Source organism: Nycticebus coucang, chromosome 21, assembly GCF_027406575.1.
Source record: "Nycticebus coucang isolate mNycCou1 chromosome 21, mNycCou1.pri, whole genome shotgun sequence".
Classification (NCBI taxonomy): Eukaryota; Metazoa; Chordata; class Mammalia; order Primates; family Lorisidae; genus Nycticebus; species Nycticebus coucang.
Window position 1 is genome coordinate 32,347,939 of NC_069800.1, and position 22,142 is coordinate 32,370,080.

A 22,142-nucleotide genomic window follows, 5' to 3' on the forward strand; every position below is an offset into this window, starting at 1 on the left:
CAGCCAATCCAGGAGTTCGGCCGGACGGAAGCCGGGAGGCCGCGGAAGCGGTCCGGAAGTCTGGAGCCGGAAAGCGGAAGCGGCGCGCAGCACGTGGGGGCGGTGCTGGTCCGAGGGCGTTAGGTCTCCCGGGTTGTGGGAAGTAAAGCTTGTTTCGGCTACTGTGGAGGAGGAGGAGCGGAACATAAGGGGTGGAGGGACGCCGCGGAGCACCGGGACCGGCTGAGCGTCATGGAAGACTCAGGGGAGCAGCCGGGCCCACAGCCACCGCAGCCTGGGGGCAACCGCATCCGTGATGGAGACTTCGTGGTGCTGAAACGGGAAGATGTGTTCAAAGCAGTGCAAGTCCAGCGGAGAAAGTAAGTCAGGTGGTTGGTTTTAGGAGTCCCCCACCCTGGATACTTATTTCCTCCGGGTCTTCCCACAGACCCCTGCCACCAGAGTCTCATTCTTGCATCTCTTGATCCCTATCTCGCTCTCGTTGTCTCAGGTCTAATAGTCACAGACGGATTTTCCACCAGGTTCCCATCCTCGACCCTCGGAATCTCCCCTTCCGATCCTGTCTTCCCACAGAGTGTCCCTTCCATGATTTCTTACCTGATGATCCTCTACCTTCAGCATCTTTCCAGTTTTTCCACTGAGTCCTTTCTCCTGAGGGCAATCCTTGGCCTTTGGTTGTTCAGATGCCATGAATATGCCTCCCCGGTCCTGGGTTTCTTTCCCTAGGTCCTTGAGATCTTCTCACAGACCCATGCTCCCACTTAATTCTGGGATTTTATCCTTATTTTCGGAATCTCTTCCCAGCATCCCCTTTTCTCCCATACATCTTCCTTCTCTAATCCCGCAGCCAGGATCTATCCTGCGAAAAAATAGAATCTCTCCTATGTAGTCTGGCCCCTTACCTTTACCTCAGCAGGATTATCAGGAATAAAGAAAGGAGACAACTTTTCCTGGGATAACTTTGGTGTTCCTTCATTTTACACGAAGGGATTCAAAGCTTGGAAATTTGCTCAAAAGCAATTTGCTCAACATCTAAGAACTCGATATTAGGTTTAGTTTATAAACCTGTTGACCGGTGTTGCCCTGTTTAGTACTAGAGAAGTGGAATTTTGATAACTGCAAGGGATGATGAAGTTGCTAAATCCTAATAGCTATGAATGGGGAAAATGCCTTGGAATATTTAGGTTAATGTATCTGAAAAGTACAACCAAGTTTTCTTTTGAGCTGGGTTATTATATTACCTTTGACAAAGAAGTAAGTTGAATACATGTCAGGACAACAGCTGTTTGCAGACCAAAAAGCTATGTATTAATGAGATTTGGAATTTCTGGTAAGTGCTCACTTGAGGTGAATTACATTACTCCTCTTTGAATCTGCTGCTGACTGGCATTTAAGGTGAAGCAGGCATCATTAGAAAATAGTCCAGTGACAGTCCCCAAAGCCCCAAGCTGGTGATAAATCAGCTTTTTTGTACAAGCACCAATTCAATAAAGAAAAAAAAATGTGAGGAAAAGGTGTATTTCTTTTAGTCCAGAAATGTAATATCTGCACCAACTTTTAAGCATTTTTAAGTTTTTCAGTAAGAAAAAATTTTATACTGATGATTGCATTAGAGGAATTTTATGACTGTCCCTCATCACTACTGTACTTTAGTGCTTTTGAAACGAGTATTTTTTTCTTTTCAGAATTTTTTTTTTTTTTTTTTGTAGAGACAGAGTTTCACTTTATGGCCCTCGGTAGAGTGCCATGGCCTTACATAGCTCACAGCAACCTCCAACTCTTGGGCTTGAACGATTCTCTTGCCTCAGCCTCCCAAGTAGCTGAGACTACAGGTGCCCGCCACAACACCCAGCTATATTTTTTTGTTTTTGTTTTTGCATTTCGGCCGGGGCCGAGTTTGAACCCGCCACCCTCGGTATATGGGGCCGGCACCCTACCGACTAAGCCACAGGTGCCGCCCTCTTTTCAGAATTTTAAATTAGAAGTTCAGTGCCTGCTTCCAAGTACATAATATTCAGAGGTTCATAACAGTAATTCTTTAAATTTTTTAGTTGAAGTATAACATAGCCAGCAAAGTTCTTAGATTATAACGTCAATGAATGAGCCCAATGTTACACATCTATATAATGACCACCCAGGTGAAACATTTTTTCCCCTTTCTTTTATTTCTCCCATTGTTCTTGCAAGTCACTTAATTTTCATATCTGTAGCTGTTTAAATGTGAGAGAAGAGAGAGAAAAGTTCCCGAGTAACAAACATCTGACTTAGGTACAACTCGCACTTACGAACAGATGCTTACAAACGGAAGAGAAGAGTAATAATGTACTCTTTTAGACTTTTTCATCATCAAGGAGACAGACAGTAGCCTATTCAGTTATAAAAAGTACTCCTTAGACATTTATTTGGAAATACTTTCCATCAGACCCTCTTTTTGACAGAAGTCATGGTGGCAGTTTCCATTTTATTTAGAAAATGACCCTCTGAACTCAGCTGCCATGGTTATCCTGGATAACATCCCAGCTGCCATGGTTATCTACCTGGATAACATCCCAGCCAAACTCCCCTATCAGCTTTCCTTGTGGGCTGCACTCATCTGGTTGGGCAACAGTAGTCCTGGCTCTCAGGGGAGGAGAAAAAGAATTCTCTTGCCTGGTGAAGATGTGAACCCCAGATCCCTCTGACTGGGCTCCACTTTCCTGACTGGGGTAGTGACCTCCTGTTAGACCAGCTAGTTCAGTGGTTCTCAACCTTCCTAATGCTGCGTTGTATTTTCATTGTTACAAAGGGGTCGCGACCCACAGGTTGAAAACTGCTGAGCTAGTTTGACATCCCACACCCCCTTTGGACATCACATAGGCCGCTAAACCCAGGTCAGCTCAGATCCAGTGTTTCAGTAGCACCAAGGCGCTTGAAGGTTGAGGGTGAGGGATGCACATCTGGGATGAGCTAAGTTTTGACTTCTGAGCAAATATTTTGAATGTCTGCTGTGTTCTGTGTTAATAACTGAGGACCCAGCAAAGAACAAGAATTCTCTCTGTCTGGGTCCCTTAGGATCTTGCAGAATTTCATTCTAATGATTTAAGTAAGCTTTAGCGAAGATGTGCAAATAACATATACGAAGGTATGGCAGGATTTAGAGAAATCTAAATCCTTCAGATTTAGATTTAAATAAGGTGATGCACCCGGGAACCAGCAGTGGTAGTATGCCTTTGACTAGGGAGCCTGGATGACAGGGCAATGCATTCTGTTATGGCCAGCCTCCAGGGGCACAAAGACAGCAAGAGAAGGAGAGGGGTGGAGTGCAAGCACACTTATCATGATGTATCTTCCACAGTTCAGTGTTCTGTGCACATGAGTCATGTCCTGGAGCTAGGTGGGGTTTCCTAAGCTCTTTAGATCTTTGCTAGAGCAGACTGTGGTAGAGTGGGAAGAATCAGGCTTTAATGTCAGATAGCTCAGTGCAGAATCACGGGTCCACTGCTTTGTAACTGTTTTTTTTTGTTTGTTTGTTTGTTTGTTTTTTTGGTTTTTGGCCGGGGCTAGGTTTGAACCCGCCACCTCCAGCATATGGGACCTGCGCCCTACTCCTTGAGCCACAGGCGCCACCCTGCTTTGTAACTGTTAATCTTGGATGAGATGCTTCTCCATGGGCCTCAGCTTGCTCATCTGGAAAGAGCTATATCCCAGGGTTACTATAAGAATTAAATTAAAGAGTGTAAACATACTTGGCCTATACTACCTAGCCCCTGACTGGCACTCAGCAGATGGTAGTTTTCTTTTGAGGAGACAGGTTTGTGTTTTTGTGGGATTTCCCTTTGAAATTGCAATAATGTAAAGATCTGGGTAATAGGAAAACCTGAAGTGGCCTGGTCCTCAGGAGGGTATTGTCAGTGTTAAACCTCACTTCTAAACATGTAAATTGTCACTAAATGTAATTTGTTTTTATTAGATAATTTTAAATAAATTGCCCTGTTTCATCAAGTCCAGGGAATTTGTTAAATCTTTGTCATCTCAATGATTGTTCAGTTTTGAGATTTTTTTCTGGTGTAAATTGCAAAGGGTATCACGATACATGTCCAGTGGTCTGGCAATATTGGCAACCCTGCCTACTATTCAGGAAATCCTCAGAGCCTCTCAGTTTGGATATTCTGAAGACAGTGCAAAGTGGGGTCAGACTGATGTCCTAGAAGAGAAGTGTTTTCTGTATTTGCCTCCTCTTTCCAAAATTCAGTGTTTTATGGCATTTTTACTAATTTTGTGTCTCTAACCCAGTTCTCCATAGTTCATTTGTTGCTTTTTGTTCAGACATAATCTTGCTGGTCATACATTGTGGAGACTGCTTTTGAAAAAAAGTAGAATGAGTGTGTCTTTTCTATACTGAGCACAAAATAAACCAGTTAATCGATTGGTTTTTCTTCCCCAGAAAAGTAACTTTTGAAAAGCAGTGGTTCTACCTGGATAACATCATTGGCCATAGTTATGGAACCACATTTGAAGTGACCAGTGGAGGAAGTCTTCAGCCCAAGAAGAAGCAGCAAGAGCCTACTTCAGGTGCACTACTTTGGGTGTTTGAAATAGATGCTGTCCAACTGGCTAGTCAAGCTCCAGTGAATTCCAAAGTGCTAGCCCATGATATCCGGAAAGTAATCTTAACTTATAATCTAAGAACGATGGCTAGGTGAAATGAAGCAAGTACTACCTTGGTCCACGAGATCATCTGGATTCTGGTACCAGCCCACCATTACTTGATTCTCTGAGCTTGGGCCAGACATTTAATCCCATGAGTCCTTTCTTCATTGCATGAACAAGTGTAGAACTCTTTTCAGTGCCTAGAAATTAAGTAGTAGCTACAAGATAGCTAGCATATAGTGGAGAGGTTAAGAGATCTGACTTTGAATCCAACTAGCTAAGTTTAATTTCTAGTGTCATCACTTGCCTTATAACCTTAGGCAAGGTTTGGTTTCTCTAAGTCATATATCCTTATAAGTCATATATCTATTTGGTTTCTCTAAGTCATATATCCTTATAAGTGTAAAATGGGGCCATTAACACACTTAACGCTTAGGTGGTAGTGAGTGCTCAGTGCTTAGACTCATGGGAAGTTCTGAATAGTGCCTTGCTTTTAATAGGGGCCCATAATTTTAGCTATTAATATTATTATTTTTTAGCATCAACTTTTTATCTAAAATCTATTGTTAATTAAAATGAAGTATTTATTAAAAGGAACATACTTAATAATTTTATTAATAAAAGGAAAAATAATTATTTTAAAGTACTAGTAAAGTTTTGATTTGTATCAATTATTTAGATACTCTTAAATTAATATCCATGTTTTTATAAAGCATCAAATATGTTCAAAGCATATAAGATAGGCTGTCTTATAAAATGTACTTACCAGTAGGGAACAATAAAAATAATCAAGTAGACAAGCAAAATGGCATAATTTCTGATGGTGGTTTGTGCTGTGATGATGATAAAGCTAGAGCCTGTACTGCAGCTTGATTGGGTGAAGCCAACCTCTCTGATAGGATGAGCTCAGCTTTAAGTGGTGGAAAGGATCCAGCCACTCAGAGATCTGTCATAAGAGCCTTCCAAGCAGAGGGAGCCACAAGTGCCAAAAGCCTGCTGTGGGACCTTGCTGGGCGTGTCAATGAACAGAGAGAAAAGCAGTTTGGCTGAAGCTGAGGGATGAAGAGATGAGGCCAGAAAAGTAGGCTGGGGCCAGATCATTCACAACTTTGTAGGTCATCTTTGGAATGTATTCTCATTGCTATGGGAAGCCACTGTATGGTTTTAAGAATTAGGGTATATGATGGGCAGCGCCTGTGGCTCAGTGAGTCGGGCACCGGCCCCATATACCAAGGGTGGCGGGTTCTAACCCGGCCCCAGCCAAACTGCAACAAAAAATAGCCGGGTGTTGTGGCGGGCACCTGTAGTCCCAGCTACTCGGAAGGCTGAGGCAAGAGAATCGCCTAAGCCCAGGAGTTGGAGGTTGCTATGAGCAGTGTGATGCCACGGCACTCCACCAATGGTGATAAAATGAGACAATGTCTACAAAAAAAAGAAGAGTTAGGGTAGATGAGCCAATACATTTAAAGAAAGTGCTCTGGCATCCCAAGTGTGTAGCAGGAGAGGAAGAGTGGGGGCCAGAAGACAAGTTAGAGGCTCAGAGTAGTTGTTGCAGGAAAGGAGAGTAGACTGGTGGGGACAGTGGAACTGCAAGGCCAGAGTGGAATGACCAACAGGCTGGGCATGGATATGAACTCAAAAAAAGAAAGATTGGAAACTAATTTCAGACCATATATGTCATAAGGCAATTTCTTTCCTTAGAGACTAAAGAAGCTGGCACTGATAATCGAAATATAGTTGATGATGGGAAATCTCAGAAGCTTACTCAAGATGACATAAAAGCTTTGAAGGACAAGGGCATTAAAGGAGAGGTAACAGTCAAAGGATTTTTCTTTTTTATTGTTTGGGAATTCATTGAGGGTACAAATAATTAGGTTACACTGATTTTGATGGTTAGGTAAAGTTCCTCTTGTAATTGTGTCCTGCCCCCAAGGTGTGTGCCATACACGGTGACCCCCCCATCCCCCCTCCCGCCTCCTCTCTCCCCAGTCCCTCATTCCCCTTCCGCCCACTCTTGTATTAGATCAGTGGTTCTCAGCCTGTGGGTCACGACCCCTTTGGGGGTTAAACGACCCTTTCACAGGAATCGCCTAACACCATCCTGCATATCAGATATTTACATTACAATTCATAACAGTAGCAAAATTACAGTTATGAAGTAGCAACGAAAATAATTTATGGTTGGGGGTCACCACAACATGAGGAACTGTATTAAAGGGTTGTGGCATTAGGAGGGTTGAGAATTACTATATTAGCTCATCTACTGCCTTCATACTAGAATTGAGTACATTGGATTTTTGCTTCTCCATTCTTGTGATGCTTTACTAAGAAGAATGTGTTCCACTTCCATCCAGGTTGATTCAAAGGATTTTTTGTTTTGTTTTTGTGTGTTCGATATTTAGGGAAATGGTTTTTAAAGCAGACTTTACCTTAGGGTAAAATGGTAAAATAATATGCTTTTGTTGTCAAAAAATACATGCAATTCAGTACACTAAATATCTTGTTTTGTATGTGCAGACATATGGGTGAATGACATTACTAATATTAGTGGTAGAGAATTTGGTAAGAGTATGTATCAGGATTTAACTTTGTTCATTTTTAGTAATGTTTCAGCCAAAATCTTCAGAAATGAGTTTCCTCTGCCTCTCTTCTCCCTTTATCGTATATTTCTGATCTTTTACTTTAAGTATAGTTATAAAATACTTGTATCTTGTTACAAATTCTAAATAGGGTATAGAAACAGGAAGTTCATCGATTTGAACTTCTTTGGAAAAGGGATTGGAGAATCGGGTTGTTGGAGCCATTCTGTGGTAAGAAACCTTTGAAATTATTTATCCCATGAAAGTAAAGTTTCAGAAAATCTGCTTGCTCCTTTTCTTATAGGAAATAGTTCAGCAGTTAATTGAAAATAGTACAACATTCCGAGACAAGACAGAATTTGCTCAAGATAAATATATAAAAAAGAAGAAAAAGAAGTAAGTAGTTTCTGTTCGAAAAAGTTAATATTCAATTTTTATGTATTTATAATACATTTTAGAGTAAAATATTATAAGTCACTTTAAATTAGCATTGTTTTTTCTTCCCCCAGATATGAAGCCATCATTACTGTTGTGAAGCCTTCTACCCGTATTCTTTCAATTATGTATTATGCAAAAGAACCTGGAAAAATTAAGTACGCTTTGTTTCCTTTCAAAAATATAATTGGGGGAAATATATCCTTAAGAAAGTCATGCTTTTAAGTAAATGACAAACTTGCTCACCTGCATAAAGTGTCCTCCTACCTCATAAATTGTAAGTCCTTTTACTATTGCCTCCAACGCAATCAATAATCTTATCAACATAATTTTTATAACACAAACAAAACTTGAAAAATAATGAATAAAATAGCAGGCTTTACTTAGCTAAAAATGAAAAAATTATTCTTTTTACCTTAGCCATATGCGGTACGATACCCTAGCCCAGATGTTGACATTGGGAAATATCCGTGCTGGCAATAAAATGATTGTAATGGAAACGTGTGCAGGCTTGGTGCTGGGTGCAATGATGGAACGAATGGGAGGTAAGATTTATTATTTTCAAGTTTAGTAAAACTCCACCCTGATGTGCGTGAAGGGTTCTAAAAATTCAAACTCATGGAAAGCCAGATTGAGTTACTTCAAGGTTAATGAAGTGCCTTGGAGTGAACTTGCACAGCTCCTGGCCCCAGATACCTTCCTTTTTGCTCCACATCTCCCTGTCTAGGCTGTGCTGGTGCACACCCCATGCCCGTGTCCCACTCAGCTGTGGTGGTTGTCTTTTCTAGTTTTCCTATTAGTGAGCATGAGGCTGGAGCCTGTGGTGGCTAGGTCTTCCAGGACAGTTATTTTAGTAAATTGTTGCTTAGTTGATATTTTTATTGGCCTAAATTGAGGAGTTTGAGTGGGAAGATTAATGAACATGTATTCTGTCTTGGAAAGATACAGCACAGCCTGATTTGCCTGCCTTTTCTTTGGCCCTGTAGAAAATAAGAACTTTTATTCACACCTGTAATCCTAGCACTATAGGAGGTCAAGGTGGGAGGATTGCTTAAGGTTGGAAGTTCAAAACCAGCCAAAGTAATAGAGCAAGACACCCTGTCTGTAATAAATGAAAAAATTAGCTCAGTGTAATGGCATGTACCTGTAGTCCCTAGCTGGCTGATGGAGGAGGATCTCTCGAGTCCAGGCATTTGAGGTTGCAATAAGCTGTAATGATACCACTGTCTTAATGACTGGGGCAACAGAGGGAGAGCCTGTCATTTAAAAAAAATGGAAGTAACTTACAAGTGGCCCATTTGAGGATTAGAGTGAGGAGAAGCAGCTAATTAGCAATCATGTGACTTTCAAATTTGCATGATCATAGGATTTTATAGTAGTATAAAGTGGGGGTGAACTTTTTTTTTTTTTTTGTGGCCAGGGCTGGGTTTGAACCCGCCACCCCCGGCGTATGGGACCAACACCTTACTCCTTTGAACCACAGGTGCCGCCTGAACTTTTTTTTTTTTTTTTGAGTCAGTTTCAGTTTGTCACCCCCAGTAGAGTGCCATGGTGTCATAGCTTACAGAAACCTCAAACTCTTGGGCTCAAGTGATTCTCTTGCTTCAGCCTTCCAAGTAGCTGGGACTATAGGTTCCTGCCCAATGCCCAGCTATTTTTAGAAATGGGGTCTGGGTTTTGCTCAGGCAGTCCACCCACCTCAGCCTCCCAGAGTGCTGGGATTACAGGCATGAGCCACTACGCCTGGCCTAAAGGTAAACTTCTTTAAGATTTCCTGTTTATCTCTTTTAGAATTTTGTTACCTCTATTAGGAATATTCATAGATTCCAAATGGACCCCATTTGGACCCAAATGATGCTACATCATCCTTCAGCCTCTGAATAAAGTAGAAAGACCTTAAGTCTTGCAACTGTGGAGGACCCATGAAGGGTCTCCTCCATCAGGCAGATGTTTTTATTTCTCTTATCTGTCCAGGTTTGGGCACCATTATTCAGCTGTATCCTGGAGGAGGGCCTGTTCGGGCAGCAACCGCATGTTTTGGATTTCCCAAATCTTTCCTCCATGGTCTTTACGAATTTCCCCTCAACAAAGTGGACAGTCTCCTAAATGGAACATTTTCCGCTGACATGTTATCTTCAGAACCAAAAGACAGTGCTTCAGTTGAAGAAAGTAATGGCACACTTGAGGAGGAAAAACAGACTTCTGAACAAGAGAATGAAGGCAGGCTGGCAGAGACCCCAGAAGTCAATCACTCAGTAGAGCAAGAAACCATGGAAATCATCTCTCAAGATCCAGAACATAAGGAGCCGAAAGAGAGAAGAAGCAAAAAGGATTATGTAAGAACGTCAAGAGTCCCCACTACCCTCATAATATTCGCCTCTGAGCTTCGGTTAGCTTCATTTAAATCATGAGATTTGGTTTGTCTGTGGCACATCAGCTCCCAACATGGTAATAGTTGGAGAAAGGGTGTGTGTATATGTGTATACAAGTGTGTGATTTAATCTCTGGGATGGAGCTTTAGGATACAAAGCATTGCATAGGTAGTTTACTGAAGGTTTTTAATGTGTATAGTCTATCTTATGTTTTTTCCAACTTCCTCGTAAACAGCCTCCTTCTGATGCTTAAGTCCAAGTTGATAAATATTGTTGAAATATTTTGACAGACCAGAGCATTTCCATAAGCCTGACTGACTTACCCCAGTACGTTGGTTTCTTCTTTTTCTTCTTGAAGATTCAGGAAAAACAAAGGAGACAAGAAGAACAGAGGAAAAGACATTTAGAGGCTGCTGCTCTGCTGAGCGAAAGAAATGCAGATGGGTGCGTTGATGAAAGAATGCAGGAGCCATCTTGGTGCATGTGGGCTCTACTTCAAATAGATCGACATTTTCTTTCTGCTTGACTGTTTAGATTTTAGGTGGACCATGAGATGAGGCTCCTTCGTGGGTTTTTAAAGAAAGGAGGTTGAGCCCGGCAGAGGTGGGAAATTGATTGTGCTATTGAGAGCATTTCAGAAGAAATTTGAACCTTCTCCAGTGACAATGCATCAGACCAAATGGGACTGTAGTAGTCCTACTAAGTGCAGAGAGTAGGGCATTCAAATGCTGTGGTACAGGGAAGGGTTAATGAAACCTGACAAGGAGAGGAGATTCAAATACCTGCAAAGCAGCATACAGTGTTGGATTTGCTTCCAGATAATTTGAAAAAAATTCAAGAATGTCATTAATGTAACTTAGAGTTGCCAAGCTGCTCAAGAGCTTATAACCCAGTTTGGGTTTCCTAGAAAGAATAGCTCATTTTATATTCTGTTGTGGATTTCTAGAATGTGGTGTCTAAATCTCTTCTTTGTGTGAGTCATGCGAATTAAATGCATGATTATTTTAAATGCATTTTAAAACTTCGCTCCACTTTGGGGAAGTAGAAAAATAATTTGTCTAACATTTTCCTTTCAGTTTAATTGTAGCTAGTCGTTTTCACCCCACTCCTCTGCTGCTGTCTTTGCTGGACTTTGTGGCCCCTTCAAGGCCATTCGTGGTCTACTGTCAGTATAAAGAGGTAATACTAGAACGAATGGGTGGGAATTCTTGGATCTGAATGTTGATCCTCAAACTGTAGCCCAGGAAATAATTCTTAGCAGAATTCTGTTTTTGCCTGCAGCCTCTGTTGGAATGTTATACGAAACTACGAGAGAGGGGAGGGGTCATCAACCTCAGGCTATCTGAGACCTGGCTCAGAAATTATCAGGTATGTGCTCTTACAGCCAGGCCCAGGGGCTGCTCTCTTGACTCCTGCCTGGCTCCTTGCAGTCATACTAGAAGTTGTTTAATAGAGATATTTCTGTTTCTGTCTGCAGAGGTGGAAACGTCTTACGGTTGTAACTCAGAAATTGCCTCTGCCTTTTCCTGATCCTTTTTTCTCTTTTCATGTCAGAGTGCATTATGTTGTAACTCCATCCCAGAGGCATTTAAAATGCAAACACCAAGTTGTGATTTGTATTTCCTCAAGGCCTCGATATCACTGTCAAGGGTGTAATTGATAATAGCAAAATCCCCAAGTAGATAAGGAAGTGTCTTTTCTCCTCTGCTGAGATATCATTGCAGCAATATTTTAGGATTTATTTGTGGGTTCCCTGTCAGTTCAGGTCTTCTAAAAGACATAACCAAGATGGAAGTTGAAGTGTAAGAGATGTATTGGGAGGAAATGCCTTTAAAAGGTAAGGAGAGATGGTGCGGGGTAGGTGGTGTGAGTTGGGTAGGCTGTGCAAGGAGGGTGTAGAGGAAGGTGACAAGAGGAAGAACCTGCAGTGCTGCTGTAGGAATATTTCAGCAAGGCTGATGGGGAGCCTAGGAGCAAATAGTGTCCATTCAAGGAGCCCCGTGTTAGACAGAAATGGTCAGTCCTGGTACCCATGCTTAGTTACCAACTAGGAACAGTCACTGGGAACTTTCAGTATTTTGTCACATTGTGGTTGGTGAGGATGCTGGTGAGCCTTGGGTAAAACCCTGCCTTTTGTGGAGGTTGTCTTATTTAACCAAGGTAACAGAGAGAAGCCTTGTCAGAACAGGGAAGCAGGGAAGGGAGGTTCTGCATGGACTTCTAGTAGCTATTTCTTCCTCGACGAGCTCCACTGTTGGCCTCAATACTTCCTGAAGCAAGAGGAAGAAAGCTATGCACAGGCCCAGAGTCCTGCCCAAACCTTTTGCCCATTCTCCACCAGAAACATGCCTCAGGCTTGAGAAACAGCTTCGGTTTTATTTTTCAAAGGAAAATCTCTTAAACTGATTTCTGTACTTTTCTCCACACTGTCACATGAAGGAAGTAGCTCCTTAGAAATTGTTCCATTTTGGGCTGTGCCTGTGGCTTAAGGAGTAGGGTGCCGGTCCCATATGCCGGAGGTGGCGGGTTCAAACCCAGCCCCGGCCAAAAAAAAAAGAAATTGTTCTATTTAAATCTTCAAGAGAACCGATATCATTTAAATTCTGATTTGGGATGTGTGTATTGTTAGCCTGCACTTCATTTGTCTTGGGAAAACATGAATGTCTGCCTTTCCATCTTGATTAGGTCTTGCCAGATCGAAGTCATCCCAAATTGCTGATGAGTGGAGGTGGGGGGTACCTTCTCTCAGGCTTCACCGTTTCCATGGACAACCTTAAAGCAGATGCCAACCTCAAGTCCGACTCAAGCACTTTAGAAACATACAAGACCGAGAAACCAGCAGCTAAAAAACGGAAATGCCCAGAGTCTGACTCTTAACCTGTTAAGAGTTACTTTGATTTTTGTTCTAAAAGACATCATACAGTTAATAATTAAATTTTAAATGCCATAACTAATTGTTTTTCCATATCCTGAGAATAAGAAAATGCCTATACATTTGTTCCTGAGAAGGAATAAGCCTTTTGTCTACTTTTGACACAGCTGGGTTTGGTCTGTCAAAACTGCGGCTCTGAGGTATGCAGTGCGCTAATGTGACCAATTGTGTATATTTAACAAAAATCCTCTGAGGACTTCTAAATGCTCTGTGTAATTATCTTGAGAATTTCAGCATCCAAAAGATGTATTTATACAAGACTTTGTTTATATTTTAAGCTAAGTGAAATAACAATATAGCTAAAACTTGGTGGGTATTGAAAGGAAGGAATTTGTGGAGGAAATTTCCTCTGTTCATTCCTTTCTTTTCACCTAAGCAATATGGGTGTGTGTGTGAGGTTTACAGTACCAAAAATGTCCATTTTGTTCTCTGCAGTCGAATAAGCTTTCTTGAAATGCTAGGTTTTATTATATTAATAGTTGACAACCTGGGAGAGTTCTGAGTATTTATTTTAATGCTTTTTTTGTATATAGCAAGGTTCAGTAGGGTACTTTTTTGGATTAATTACCAATCCTCTCATTCTTGGTTCAAAATAAAGTAACTAGAATTTTTGTGTAGTATTCAATTAAAGGAAACAGAAATGATTTTTTTCCTTCCCTCACTTGTGATACACATATGCACACACATACGGGTGTACGGATGTTGTTATGTACACATACATATTTGTATACACATGGAATCATAGATTGCTCTCTATATGAATATGTACATGCACATGTGGAGACAGAATATACAGTCTGTTTGAACTGTAAAGAAAGTTCCATGCAGGTCTTAGATCACTTCTTATTGCATTGGTGTCAATACTAAAATGTACTTTAAAGTGCCTTTTTTATTGGTATTCGATACTGGTCTAAAGAGCTCTGGCATGATTAATTGGTAGCCTTTCTAAGCTCTGGAAAAGTATAATCAAATTTGATCAGCTGCTGCAGCAAAGGCAAGTGTGCGGAAAAAGCCAAAGCTCTTGTCTGTTTGAGAGTTAGAATCTGTTGCTTACTAGAACGTGCTTTTCATGTCACCATAGAATAGGATGTGGATCATCTAGTGAGGAACATCTCGGAACAAAAGACATTTCTTTTTCCAAATAGTGTGTACTAGGGCAGCGCCTGTGGCTCAAGGAGTGGGGCACCGGTCCCATGTACCGGAGGTGGCGGGTTCAAACCCAGCCCTGGCCAAAAAAAAAAAAAACAAATAGTGTGTACTATTCTGATAATGCCCAGTGTGATTACCAGCAACTTTGGTTTTACTTACTTTTTCTGAAAACAATTGCTTTTAAAGAATAAAAGACTTTCTTACTATGATCCATCTAACATTAATGATGTAGTCAGTGTTGCCACATTAATTGCTGATTGTGAGACACACTCTTTTTAGTAGAGACATGCTTGGATTAGCACTTCACTGAACACGTTGCAGGCTGTTCAGACCCACATCTGCCAGTCAAGTTCAGTCAAGGAGAACAGAAAACTGCACAGACTAGCTTTAGTAGTGGCTGGTCTCTGCTGGTCACTGTTAGGACCATCTCCTACTTGGGATTCAGCCAGTTTTCAAGACTCATTTCATTCCCTAAATCCTTATTGGTCACTGTGGGCAGGACACTGGAATCTAAGCTATAATAGGCTCTGTGTTCCCATGTTCCCCTGGAGATGACTTGTGAAGTCATCTTACCAGTACCAGCCACAAAAGTTTAACTTGTGTTATTTTTTCTCATATAATTTCCTTTGTCTTTTGAATGCATATGATTTAATTCAGTGGTTTGCAAATACCGTGTGCAAACTTCTAAGTGTTGAAAAACTTCCTATAGATGACTTCCTAAGTACATATTGTTACTCTCCACCCCCAAATTTCTTACTCAGTAGGTCTGAGGTGGGGCAGAGAATTTACATTTCTGTAAGTTTCCAGGTGAATGCTGGTGCCATTGGCCTGGGAACCACCGCTTGAGAACCACTACTCTTTTTGACTTGTGTGTAAAATGGGCATTCACCTTTGGAGGAGATAAGAGGATAATTTTATGACTTCCAGACATCTAGCTACCAGCAGAGTTATGTGGAATGCCACTTAAGTGAGTGGGGTTCAAAAGTAAAACACAAAAAATAATTTTGTAACATCCACACTATTTATTGGATGAGGATACTTGGCAACATACTATAGTTCCCATAAACGCGTGTTTAGCTTAGAGGTGTGCTAAAATTGTATCAAGCAGATCATTCATGTATCAGTCATTCATGGACTGGTTTTATATGGAAGAGCCAAAAATCTTAATACAAGACTGTATTAAGATTTTTGTAAAAAAAAAAAAAAAAAAACAGTGTGGGTATTTGCTTTTTGTTTTTTTTTTTTTTTTTTTTTTTTTTTTGTAGAGACAGAGTCTCACTTTATGGCCCTCGGTAGAGTGCCGTGGCCTCACACAGCTCACAACAACCTCCAACTCCTGGGCTTAAGCGATTCTCTTGCCTCAGCCTCCCGAGCAGCTGGGACTACAGGCGCCCGCCACAACGCCCGGCTATTTTTTGGTTGCAGTTTGGCCGGGGCTGGGTTTGAACCCGCCACCCTCGGCATATGGGGCCGGCGCCTTACTGACTGAGCCACAGGCGCCGCCCTTGCTTTTTGTTTTAAAGCATCGGTTCTATCATTCCAGATCAGGTTGGTTTAAAAATGAATAAAGCATTGGCTGTAAATATTGTAAGAATAATAGTAAGTACTGAAAGTATGTCCTAAAAATGTGATTGAGATTCATTCCAAATGTTGCTGATTCTGTAATGTGCTTTGGTGCAATGCTACCAAGACCAGGGCGTATCTAATACCTTTACTTGAAATGTAATGTCGCCTCTAGGCTGTAAAAAGGATTACAGGTTTTCTTTAGACTTACCTAGGTGGCACAGATCAGATGACAAGAGATGTGAGGTCTCTGAATAGCTGCTTAAGAGCAACTAATAAATTGTTAACTCCCCTATTAACATTGCTTAGGTACCCACAGCTTTTTGAGCCTTTATGAGGAAGGCAAACTCTCTGAAGCATAGGAAATAAATATCATGAGCCAGTAACGTGAGCTTTTGGCATTTATCTGAGATACCATGAAAACAAGACTGGAAAGATTTTGACATTTCATTTTTCACTTTGACAGAAAAGTAACAAGGCTCTAAGGCAGTGGTTCTCAACCTTCCTAATGCCAAGACCCTTTAATACAGTTCCTCATATTGTGGTGATCCCCAGCCATAAAATTAGTTTCGTTGCTACTTCATAACTGTAATTTTGCTATTGTGAATGTTGTGAATCATAATGTAAATAACTGATAAGCAGGATGTATTTAGGTGACCCTGTGAAAGGGTCATTGAACCCCCAAAGGGGTCACTACCCACAGGTTGAGAACCGCTGCTGTAAGGAAATTTTGTTTTGAAATGTGGGGGAGGAGGGGCTCAGTCTTTCAGGTGTTTAGTCTGCTTAGTGTTGATTACTATAAGCCAAGAAACTTTAACAAGCAGAGAAGTTAACCCAGGGTGTAGAGTGTACAGCAGTTCCTTTGCCTGTGGGAGCACTTTGTTCAGTGAGGTACTCAGGTGGGTAAAGTGGCCTCTCCTAGGAGACACAGGAGCTACATTCGATATAAACTCAAGCAACATAGCAACAGATTCAAGGAAGAGAAATTTTTAAAAATATGATTGATTTAAATCAGGAGTCAGCAAGTCAAAACCCACTGGCCAAATCTGGCCCACTTTTGAGTTTTTTATATATATTGCAAGCCAGAAAGGTTTTATGGGTTTTTTTTATTTGGTTGGTTTGTTTTTTTGTTTGTTTGGTTGGTTGGTTTTTTGGGGCCCAGGCTATAGTGCCATGGCGTCAGCCCAGCTCACAGCAACCTCAAACTCCTGGGCTTAAGCAATCCTGCCTCAGCCTCCCAAATAGTGCCTAACACAACACTCAGCTAACTTTCCTATATTTAGTGGAGACGAAGTCTTGCTCTTGCTCTGGCTGGTCTTGAACCCCTGAGCTCAAGAGATCCTCCTGCCTCAGCTTCCAGAGTGCTCAAGCCACCGTGGTAGGCTGGTTTTTACTTTCTTTAAATGATTGGTGAAGAAAAGTAAAAAAAGCGGGCAACGCCTGTGGCTCAAAGGAGTAGGGCACCAGCCCCATATGCCGGAGGTGGCAGGGTCAAACCCAGCCCTGGCCAAAAACTGCAAGTAAGTAAATAAATAAAATAAAATTTTATTAAAAAAAAATAACTTTGAGACATGAGAAAATTATATGAAATTCAAATTGAAGTTTTGTTGGAACCCAGAGACACTCATTGATTTACGTACTGTCTGTGGCTGCTTTCACCATAGCATCGTTGAATAGTTGGGGTAGAAACTATGTGGCCTCAAACCCTAAAATACTTGCTATCGGCCCTTTGAGGAAAAGTTTGCTGAGCACTGATTTCAGTGAAGCAATGAAAGAGCATGGCGTGGATGAAATGGGAGCATCCACAGTGGGGAGCTGGTTTAGAATGAGCAGCAACAAAGAATACACAGTAGTGTGAAATCCAGAACTCCCTCGGGGATCCTCCAGGCCCATCAGCTGGGTTGGGCACCATCCCTGGTCCTTGCTACTATTTTCCTCACTTGGCTTCTAGGACACCACTGTCTCTCCATTGCGCTCCTGCTCTCTGGCCTTTCTGTCTCTTTTGCTTATCTCTGAGACTTCTAACAAACATTAACTGTCTCGGGGCTCAGCTGTTCCCCTTGTCTGTACTAGCTCGCGTGGGTGCTCCAGGGATTGGCAGTACTGGTGAAGCAATGTGATCATGAGGTGGCAACAGCACACATAGGCTTTACTGAGGGACAGAGACATTGACAGGTTTGCAAAGGGAAGGTGGGGATGTCCCTCACAGCAAGTGTCTGTCCAGAGGCGGCATCACGGCAGCTGCTACTCAGAAAGGAGGAGGAAGGGGAACGGCAGCCCCCTGCCCCACTGAGAGAAGGGGATTAGAAATGGGGCTCCTGTGTCTAGGTGATGTTCTTCAGTAGCACCATGGGGAGTCCCCCCACCCCCAAGTCAGCAAGCCCCAAGGGCCAGGAACAACTTCAGGTCTTATAATCATAAGGCTCTTATCAGTGACCAGCCAAAGTTGGGAAAGCATGGTATGCAAAGGAGGCAGGCACTATGTGACTAAAAATGTGCTTAAAGTTTGTTTAAAATAGTTGGATATATATAGGCTGGCTGAGGTGGCTCACACCTGTAATGCCAGCACTGTGGGAGGCTGAGGCACATGGATTGCTTGAGATCAGAAGTTTGAGACCAGCCTGAGCAAGAGGGAGACCCATCTCTACTAAAAATAGAAAAATTAGCTAAGTGTTGTGGCAGGCACCTACAGACCCAGCTTGCAAGACTGAGGCTGGAGGATCACTTGAGCCCAAGAGTTTGAGGTTGCTGTGAACTATGACATGGCATGCTACCTGGGGCTGGACAGAGTGAGACTGTTATCTCAAAAAAAAATAAATAATTGGATATATTAAAACTTGAATTTGACCTAACCAGTTTCAGTCTTCAATGAAGAAATAAACCTAGAAGCCATCTTTGACTCCTTTATATGGTCTAGGGGTCCTCAAACTACAGTCCGCGGGCCACATGAGGCAGTGTGATTGTATTTGCTCCCGTTTTGTTTTTTTACTTCAAAATAAGATATGTGCAGTGTGCATAGGAATTTGTTCATAGTTTGGGTTTTTTTTAAACTATAGTCTGGCCCTCCAACGGTCTGAGGGACAGTGAACTGGCCCCCTGTTTAAAAGTTTGAACACCCATCTCACCTAGTTTTAAGGATTTAAATCCCACCTCTGTGGTGATGACTCCCAGGGTAAGTCCTCAGCACAGACCTTTTCCTCCAGCTCCACCCTTAAACCCAACTCAGCATCTCTGCTGGGTGTCAATTCATGCCTCAAACTTAATATAATTCAAACCTCGGCTCCTAGTCTTCCCTCCCAAGCCAATCCCTCCTGCAGTCCTCACTTTCCAAGTCCCTCAGGCCTGAAATCTTGGCTCCCTCCTGCCACATCAAACCAGTCAGCCCTCCTTATTGGCTCTGTCTCCGGGATAGATCTGGGGTTTGCTGACTTCTCCCCACCCCAGAGCCACCACCTTGGCCCCAGCTATCATGATGCCCAGCCAGGATTCTCTCAGGCTCTCCCTAGCCAGTTTCTGTATTTTCACCCTCACTTTCCCTTACAGCCTTTTTTTAACTCAGCAGCCAGACATATAATGTAAAGCAAATCCTATAAGTTCTTTGCTGAGAACTCTCCAATAACAAAAGTAAAAGCCTTTGCCAGCACCTACAAAGCCCTGTGTGACCTGGTCCCTGTTGCCTCTAACATTGCCTCTCATGACAGCACCAACTGTTCATCTTCAAACATGCCACACACATTCCTGGCCCAGCCTTTGCAACTGCTGTTCCCTCAGACTAAAATGTCCTTCCCCAGGTGTCCACATGGCTCACACCCACACTTCCCTGAGGTCGCTCATCACCAGCCATTTTCTCAGTGAGGCCTATCATGTGTCTGAGCATCCAGTTCCTGGACTACAGAGCTGTAATTATTGCAACTAATTATTTTCGCACTTAAAATCACCCGATTATGCTATGTTTTACAATGGCAGGTTGTGCATGTTTATTTTGAAACATACGGACCCTTTCTCCCTCCTGTCCCATCTCTGTGCTATAACTCCTTCTTGACAACCTATTAGAGAATGTGACAATTAACAAATAATAAAAAACTCTTAAAATTTAACCTATAGGTGGCTGCATCTACAGAAGGACTTGGGGGACAAGCACCAAGGCCATTTGTCTTTCATTGTATTAAATGTCCATAACAATGTGCCACAAACTGGGTAGCCAAAAAGAGCAGAAATTTATTCTTTCACAGTTCAGACCAGCAGGTGTTTTTTTTGTTTTTGTTTTTGTTTTTGTTTTTTTGAGGGGCCGAATTTGAACCCACCACCTCTGGTATATGGGGCCAGCGCCCTACTCCTTGAACCACAGGTACTGCCCTCGGCAGGTGTTTCAGCAGGGTCGTGCTCCCTCTGACAGTTCTGGGGGAGAATCTTTCCCTGCCTCTTCCTATTTCTGGGTCTCCTGTGTCTAGATGTTGCTCAGTAGCACCATGGAAGAGTCTCCCCCAGATCATCAAGCCCCAAAGGCCAGGAGCAGCTTGGGGTCTTATAACCACAAGGCACTTATCAGTGACCAGCCAAGGCTGAGTAGGTATGATATACAAAGCAGGCAGGCCCTAAATGACTAAAAATTTGTTTAAAATAATTAGATACATAGGCCAGTTGCGGTGGCTCATGCCTATAATCCTAGCAGTGAGTAAAGGATGTATTTTCAAGCAGGTCACCTGTGGTATCTGGAATTCAATCTTCCGCAGAATTCTGGGAGGCAGGCGGCGCCTGTGGCTCAAGGAGTAGGGTGCTGGTCCCATATGCCGGAGGTGGCAGGTTCAAACCTAGCCCCAGCCAAAAACCACAAAAAAAAAAAAAAAGAATTCTGGGAGGCAGAGAGCAATATGAGCCTCAAAATTATTCCACCTGAGGCCGGTGGGAACCGGCCTGCCTTGTTAAAGATTGAATTGTATCCACAGAAAAAAATTTAATAAATGCCCATCCCTGGTACGGCAGGATAGAGCGTGAGCTTACTTAGAAATAGGGTCGTGGCAGATGTAATTAGTTAAGATGAGGTGGGCTCTTAATCCAATATGCCTGGTATCCTTACAAAAAGAACATCACGTTGAGGGACAGACTCATGGGGAGAAGATGGCCCTGGGAACATGAAGGCAGCTTGGAGTTATGCTGCCACAAGCCAAAGTAGGCCGATGGCCACCAGAAACCATGAGGAAGCAGGGAAGAGCCTCCTCCACAGGCTTCAGAGGGAGGGTGGTCCTACCAACACCTTGATTTTGAACTGCTAGCCGCCAGAACTGTAAAAGAATACATTTATGTTTTAAGCCACCTGGTTTGTCCTAGGAAACTAGTACAAAATTTATTCACCAATGCCCTGTATGCTGTGAGGGCTGCAGCCATCCCTGACGCAACTTACTGGCCTTTGCAACCAGCCAGTCATGATCCCAGGGCCAGGAAAACAACAACAAAAAAAAAAACAAAAAACAGGCAGGAAATAGTAAGAAGCCTTCTAGAAGTGTGTGAACAATTTGCCATCAAATTCATAGCACCAATTGGTTTGCTTCCCATGCTACATATGATGAAGCTGCAACTCTCCTGGAAAAGTGTGTCACAGAAACTCAGCCTGAAAAGAATCCAGTTAAATTAGCACAAGGAATTCTTGATTTACACAAGAGGAGGAGAACCAGGACTTCCCAGATAGATATAAGTCATATGTGATCCCCAGCCTTGTTTTTACCACTCTGGAAGCTCAGGACACACCACCCCAAAATATGACTGTAGGAAACCAGAATTTCATACCCCCAAAATATACTTCTTTGACATACTTTGAGCTGCTTATTCTGAGAAACTGCAGACACAGGAATAGTTCTGAACAGCTGCCTTTTTCTAAAGGAAATTTATGTCTATAAGGAGAATGTATGTTATTTAATAGTAAAATATCTGCATAAAAGGAAGAGGTTTGCTTTTATTAATAACTGATTTTTTTTTTTGCAGTTTTTGGCCGGGGCCAGGTTTGAACCCGCCACCTCCAGTATATGGGGCCGGTGCCCTACTCCTTTAAGCCACAGGCACCACTCATTAATAACTGGTTTTTTTAAATAACTTTTGTTACTTGAGAGACTTCATCTAGATGACAGAACATTTATTCACCACACAATTCCTTCCCTCACACTTGCATAACTTGTGTTGCCACCAAAAGCTCCAAGCCTCCAAAAGGGGTTGGAAATCTACAGCCTTGGAGTCACATGTGGCCCTTTGGATCCCTCAATTGAATCCAAATTTGAGTTCAGTCAAAAGCGTCCAGAAGTGCCACCCCAAGGCCACAGGTCCCCCACCCTTGGCCCTTCTTTGAGTCTCTTGTATTATGGAATTCCCAGGCCTATGCACATAATTAACACAGTTTTTCTTTTGTTAATCTGCTTACTGTTAGTTTATTTCATAGACTTAATTATCAAATCTTCAGAGAGTGGAGAGAATGTTTTTCTCTCCCCTATTCCA

General features: G+C 42.3%; 1 protein-coding gene across 2 annotated transcripts; it reads left to right on the plus strand.

Moving 5' to 3' along the window:
• Window positions 1-68: 68 nt before the first annotated feature.
• Window positions 69-13,589, plus strand: TRMT6 (tRNA methyltransferase 6 non-catalytic subunit). 2 transcript variants are annotated; one of them, XM_053573396.1, is made up of 11 exons: window positions 69-359; window positions 4,424-4,551; window positions 6,331-6,440; window positions 7,513-7,604; window positions 7,718-7,801; window positions 8,064-8,188; window positions 9,618-9,979; window positions 10,374-10,459; window positions 11,092-11,194; window positions 11,297-11,383; window positions 12,701-13,589. In XM_053573396.1, exons 1-11 carry the CDS (start codon window positions 232-234, stop codon window positions 12,890-12,892), a joined length of 1,497 nt encoding a protein of 498 aa, XP_053429371.1. In that variant the 5' UTR covers window positions 69-231; the 3' UTR covers window positions 12,893-13,589. The 2 variants fall into 2 exon arrangements, with proteins under 2 accessions (XP_053429371.1, XP_053429372.1); XM_053573397.1 differs by lacking the exon at window positions 10,374-10,459 and having other exon boundaries at window positions 80-359; window positions 9,618-10,032.
• The last annotated feature ends 8,553 nt before the right edge of the window (window positions 13,590-22,142 follow it).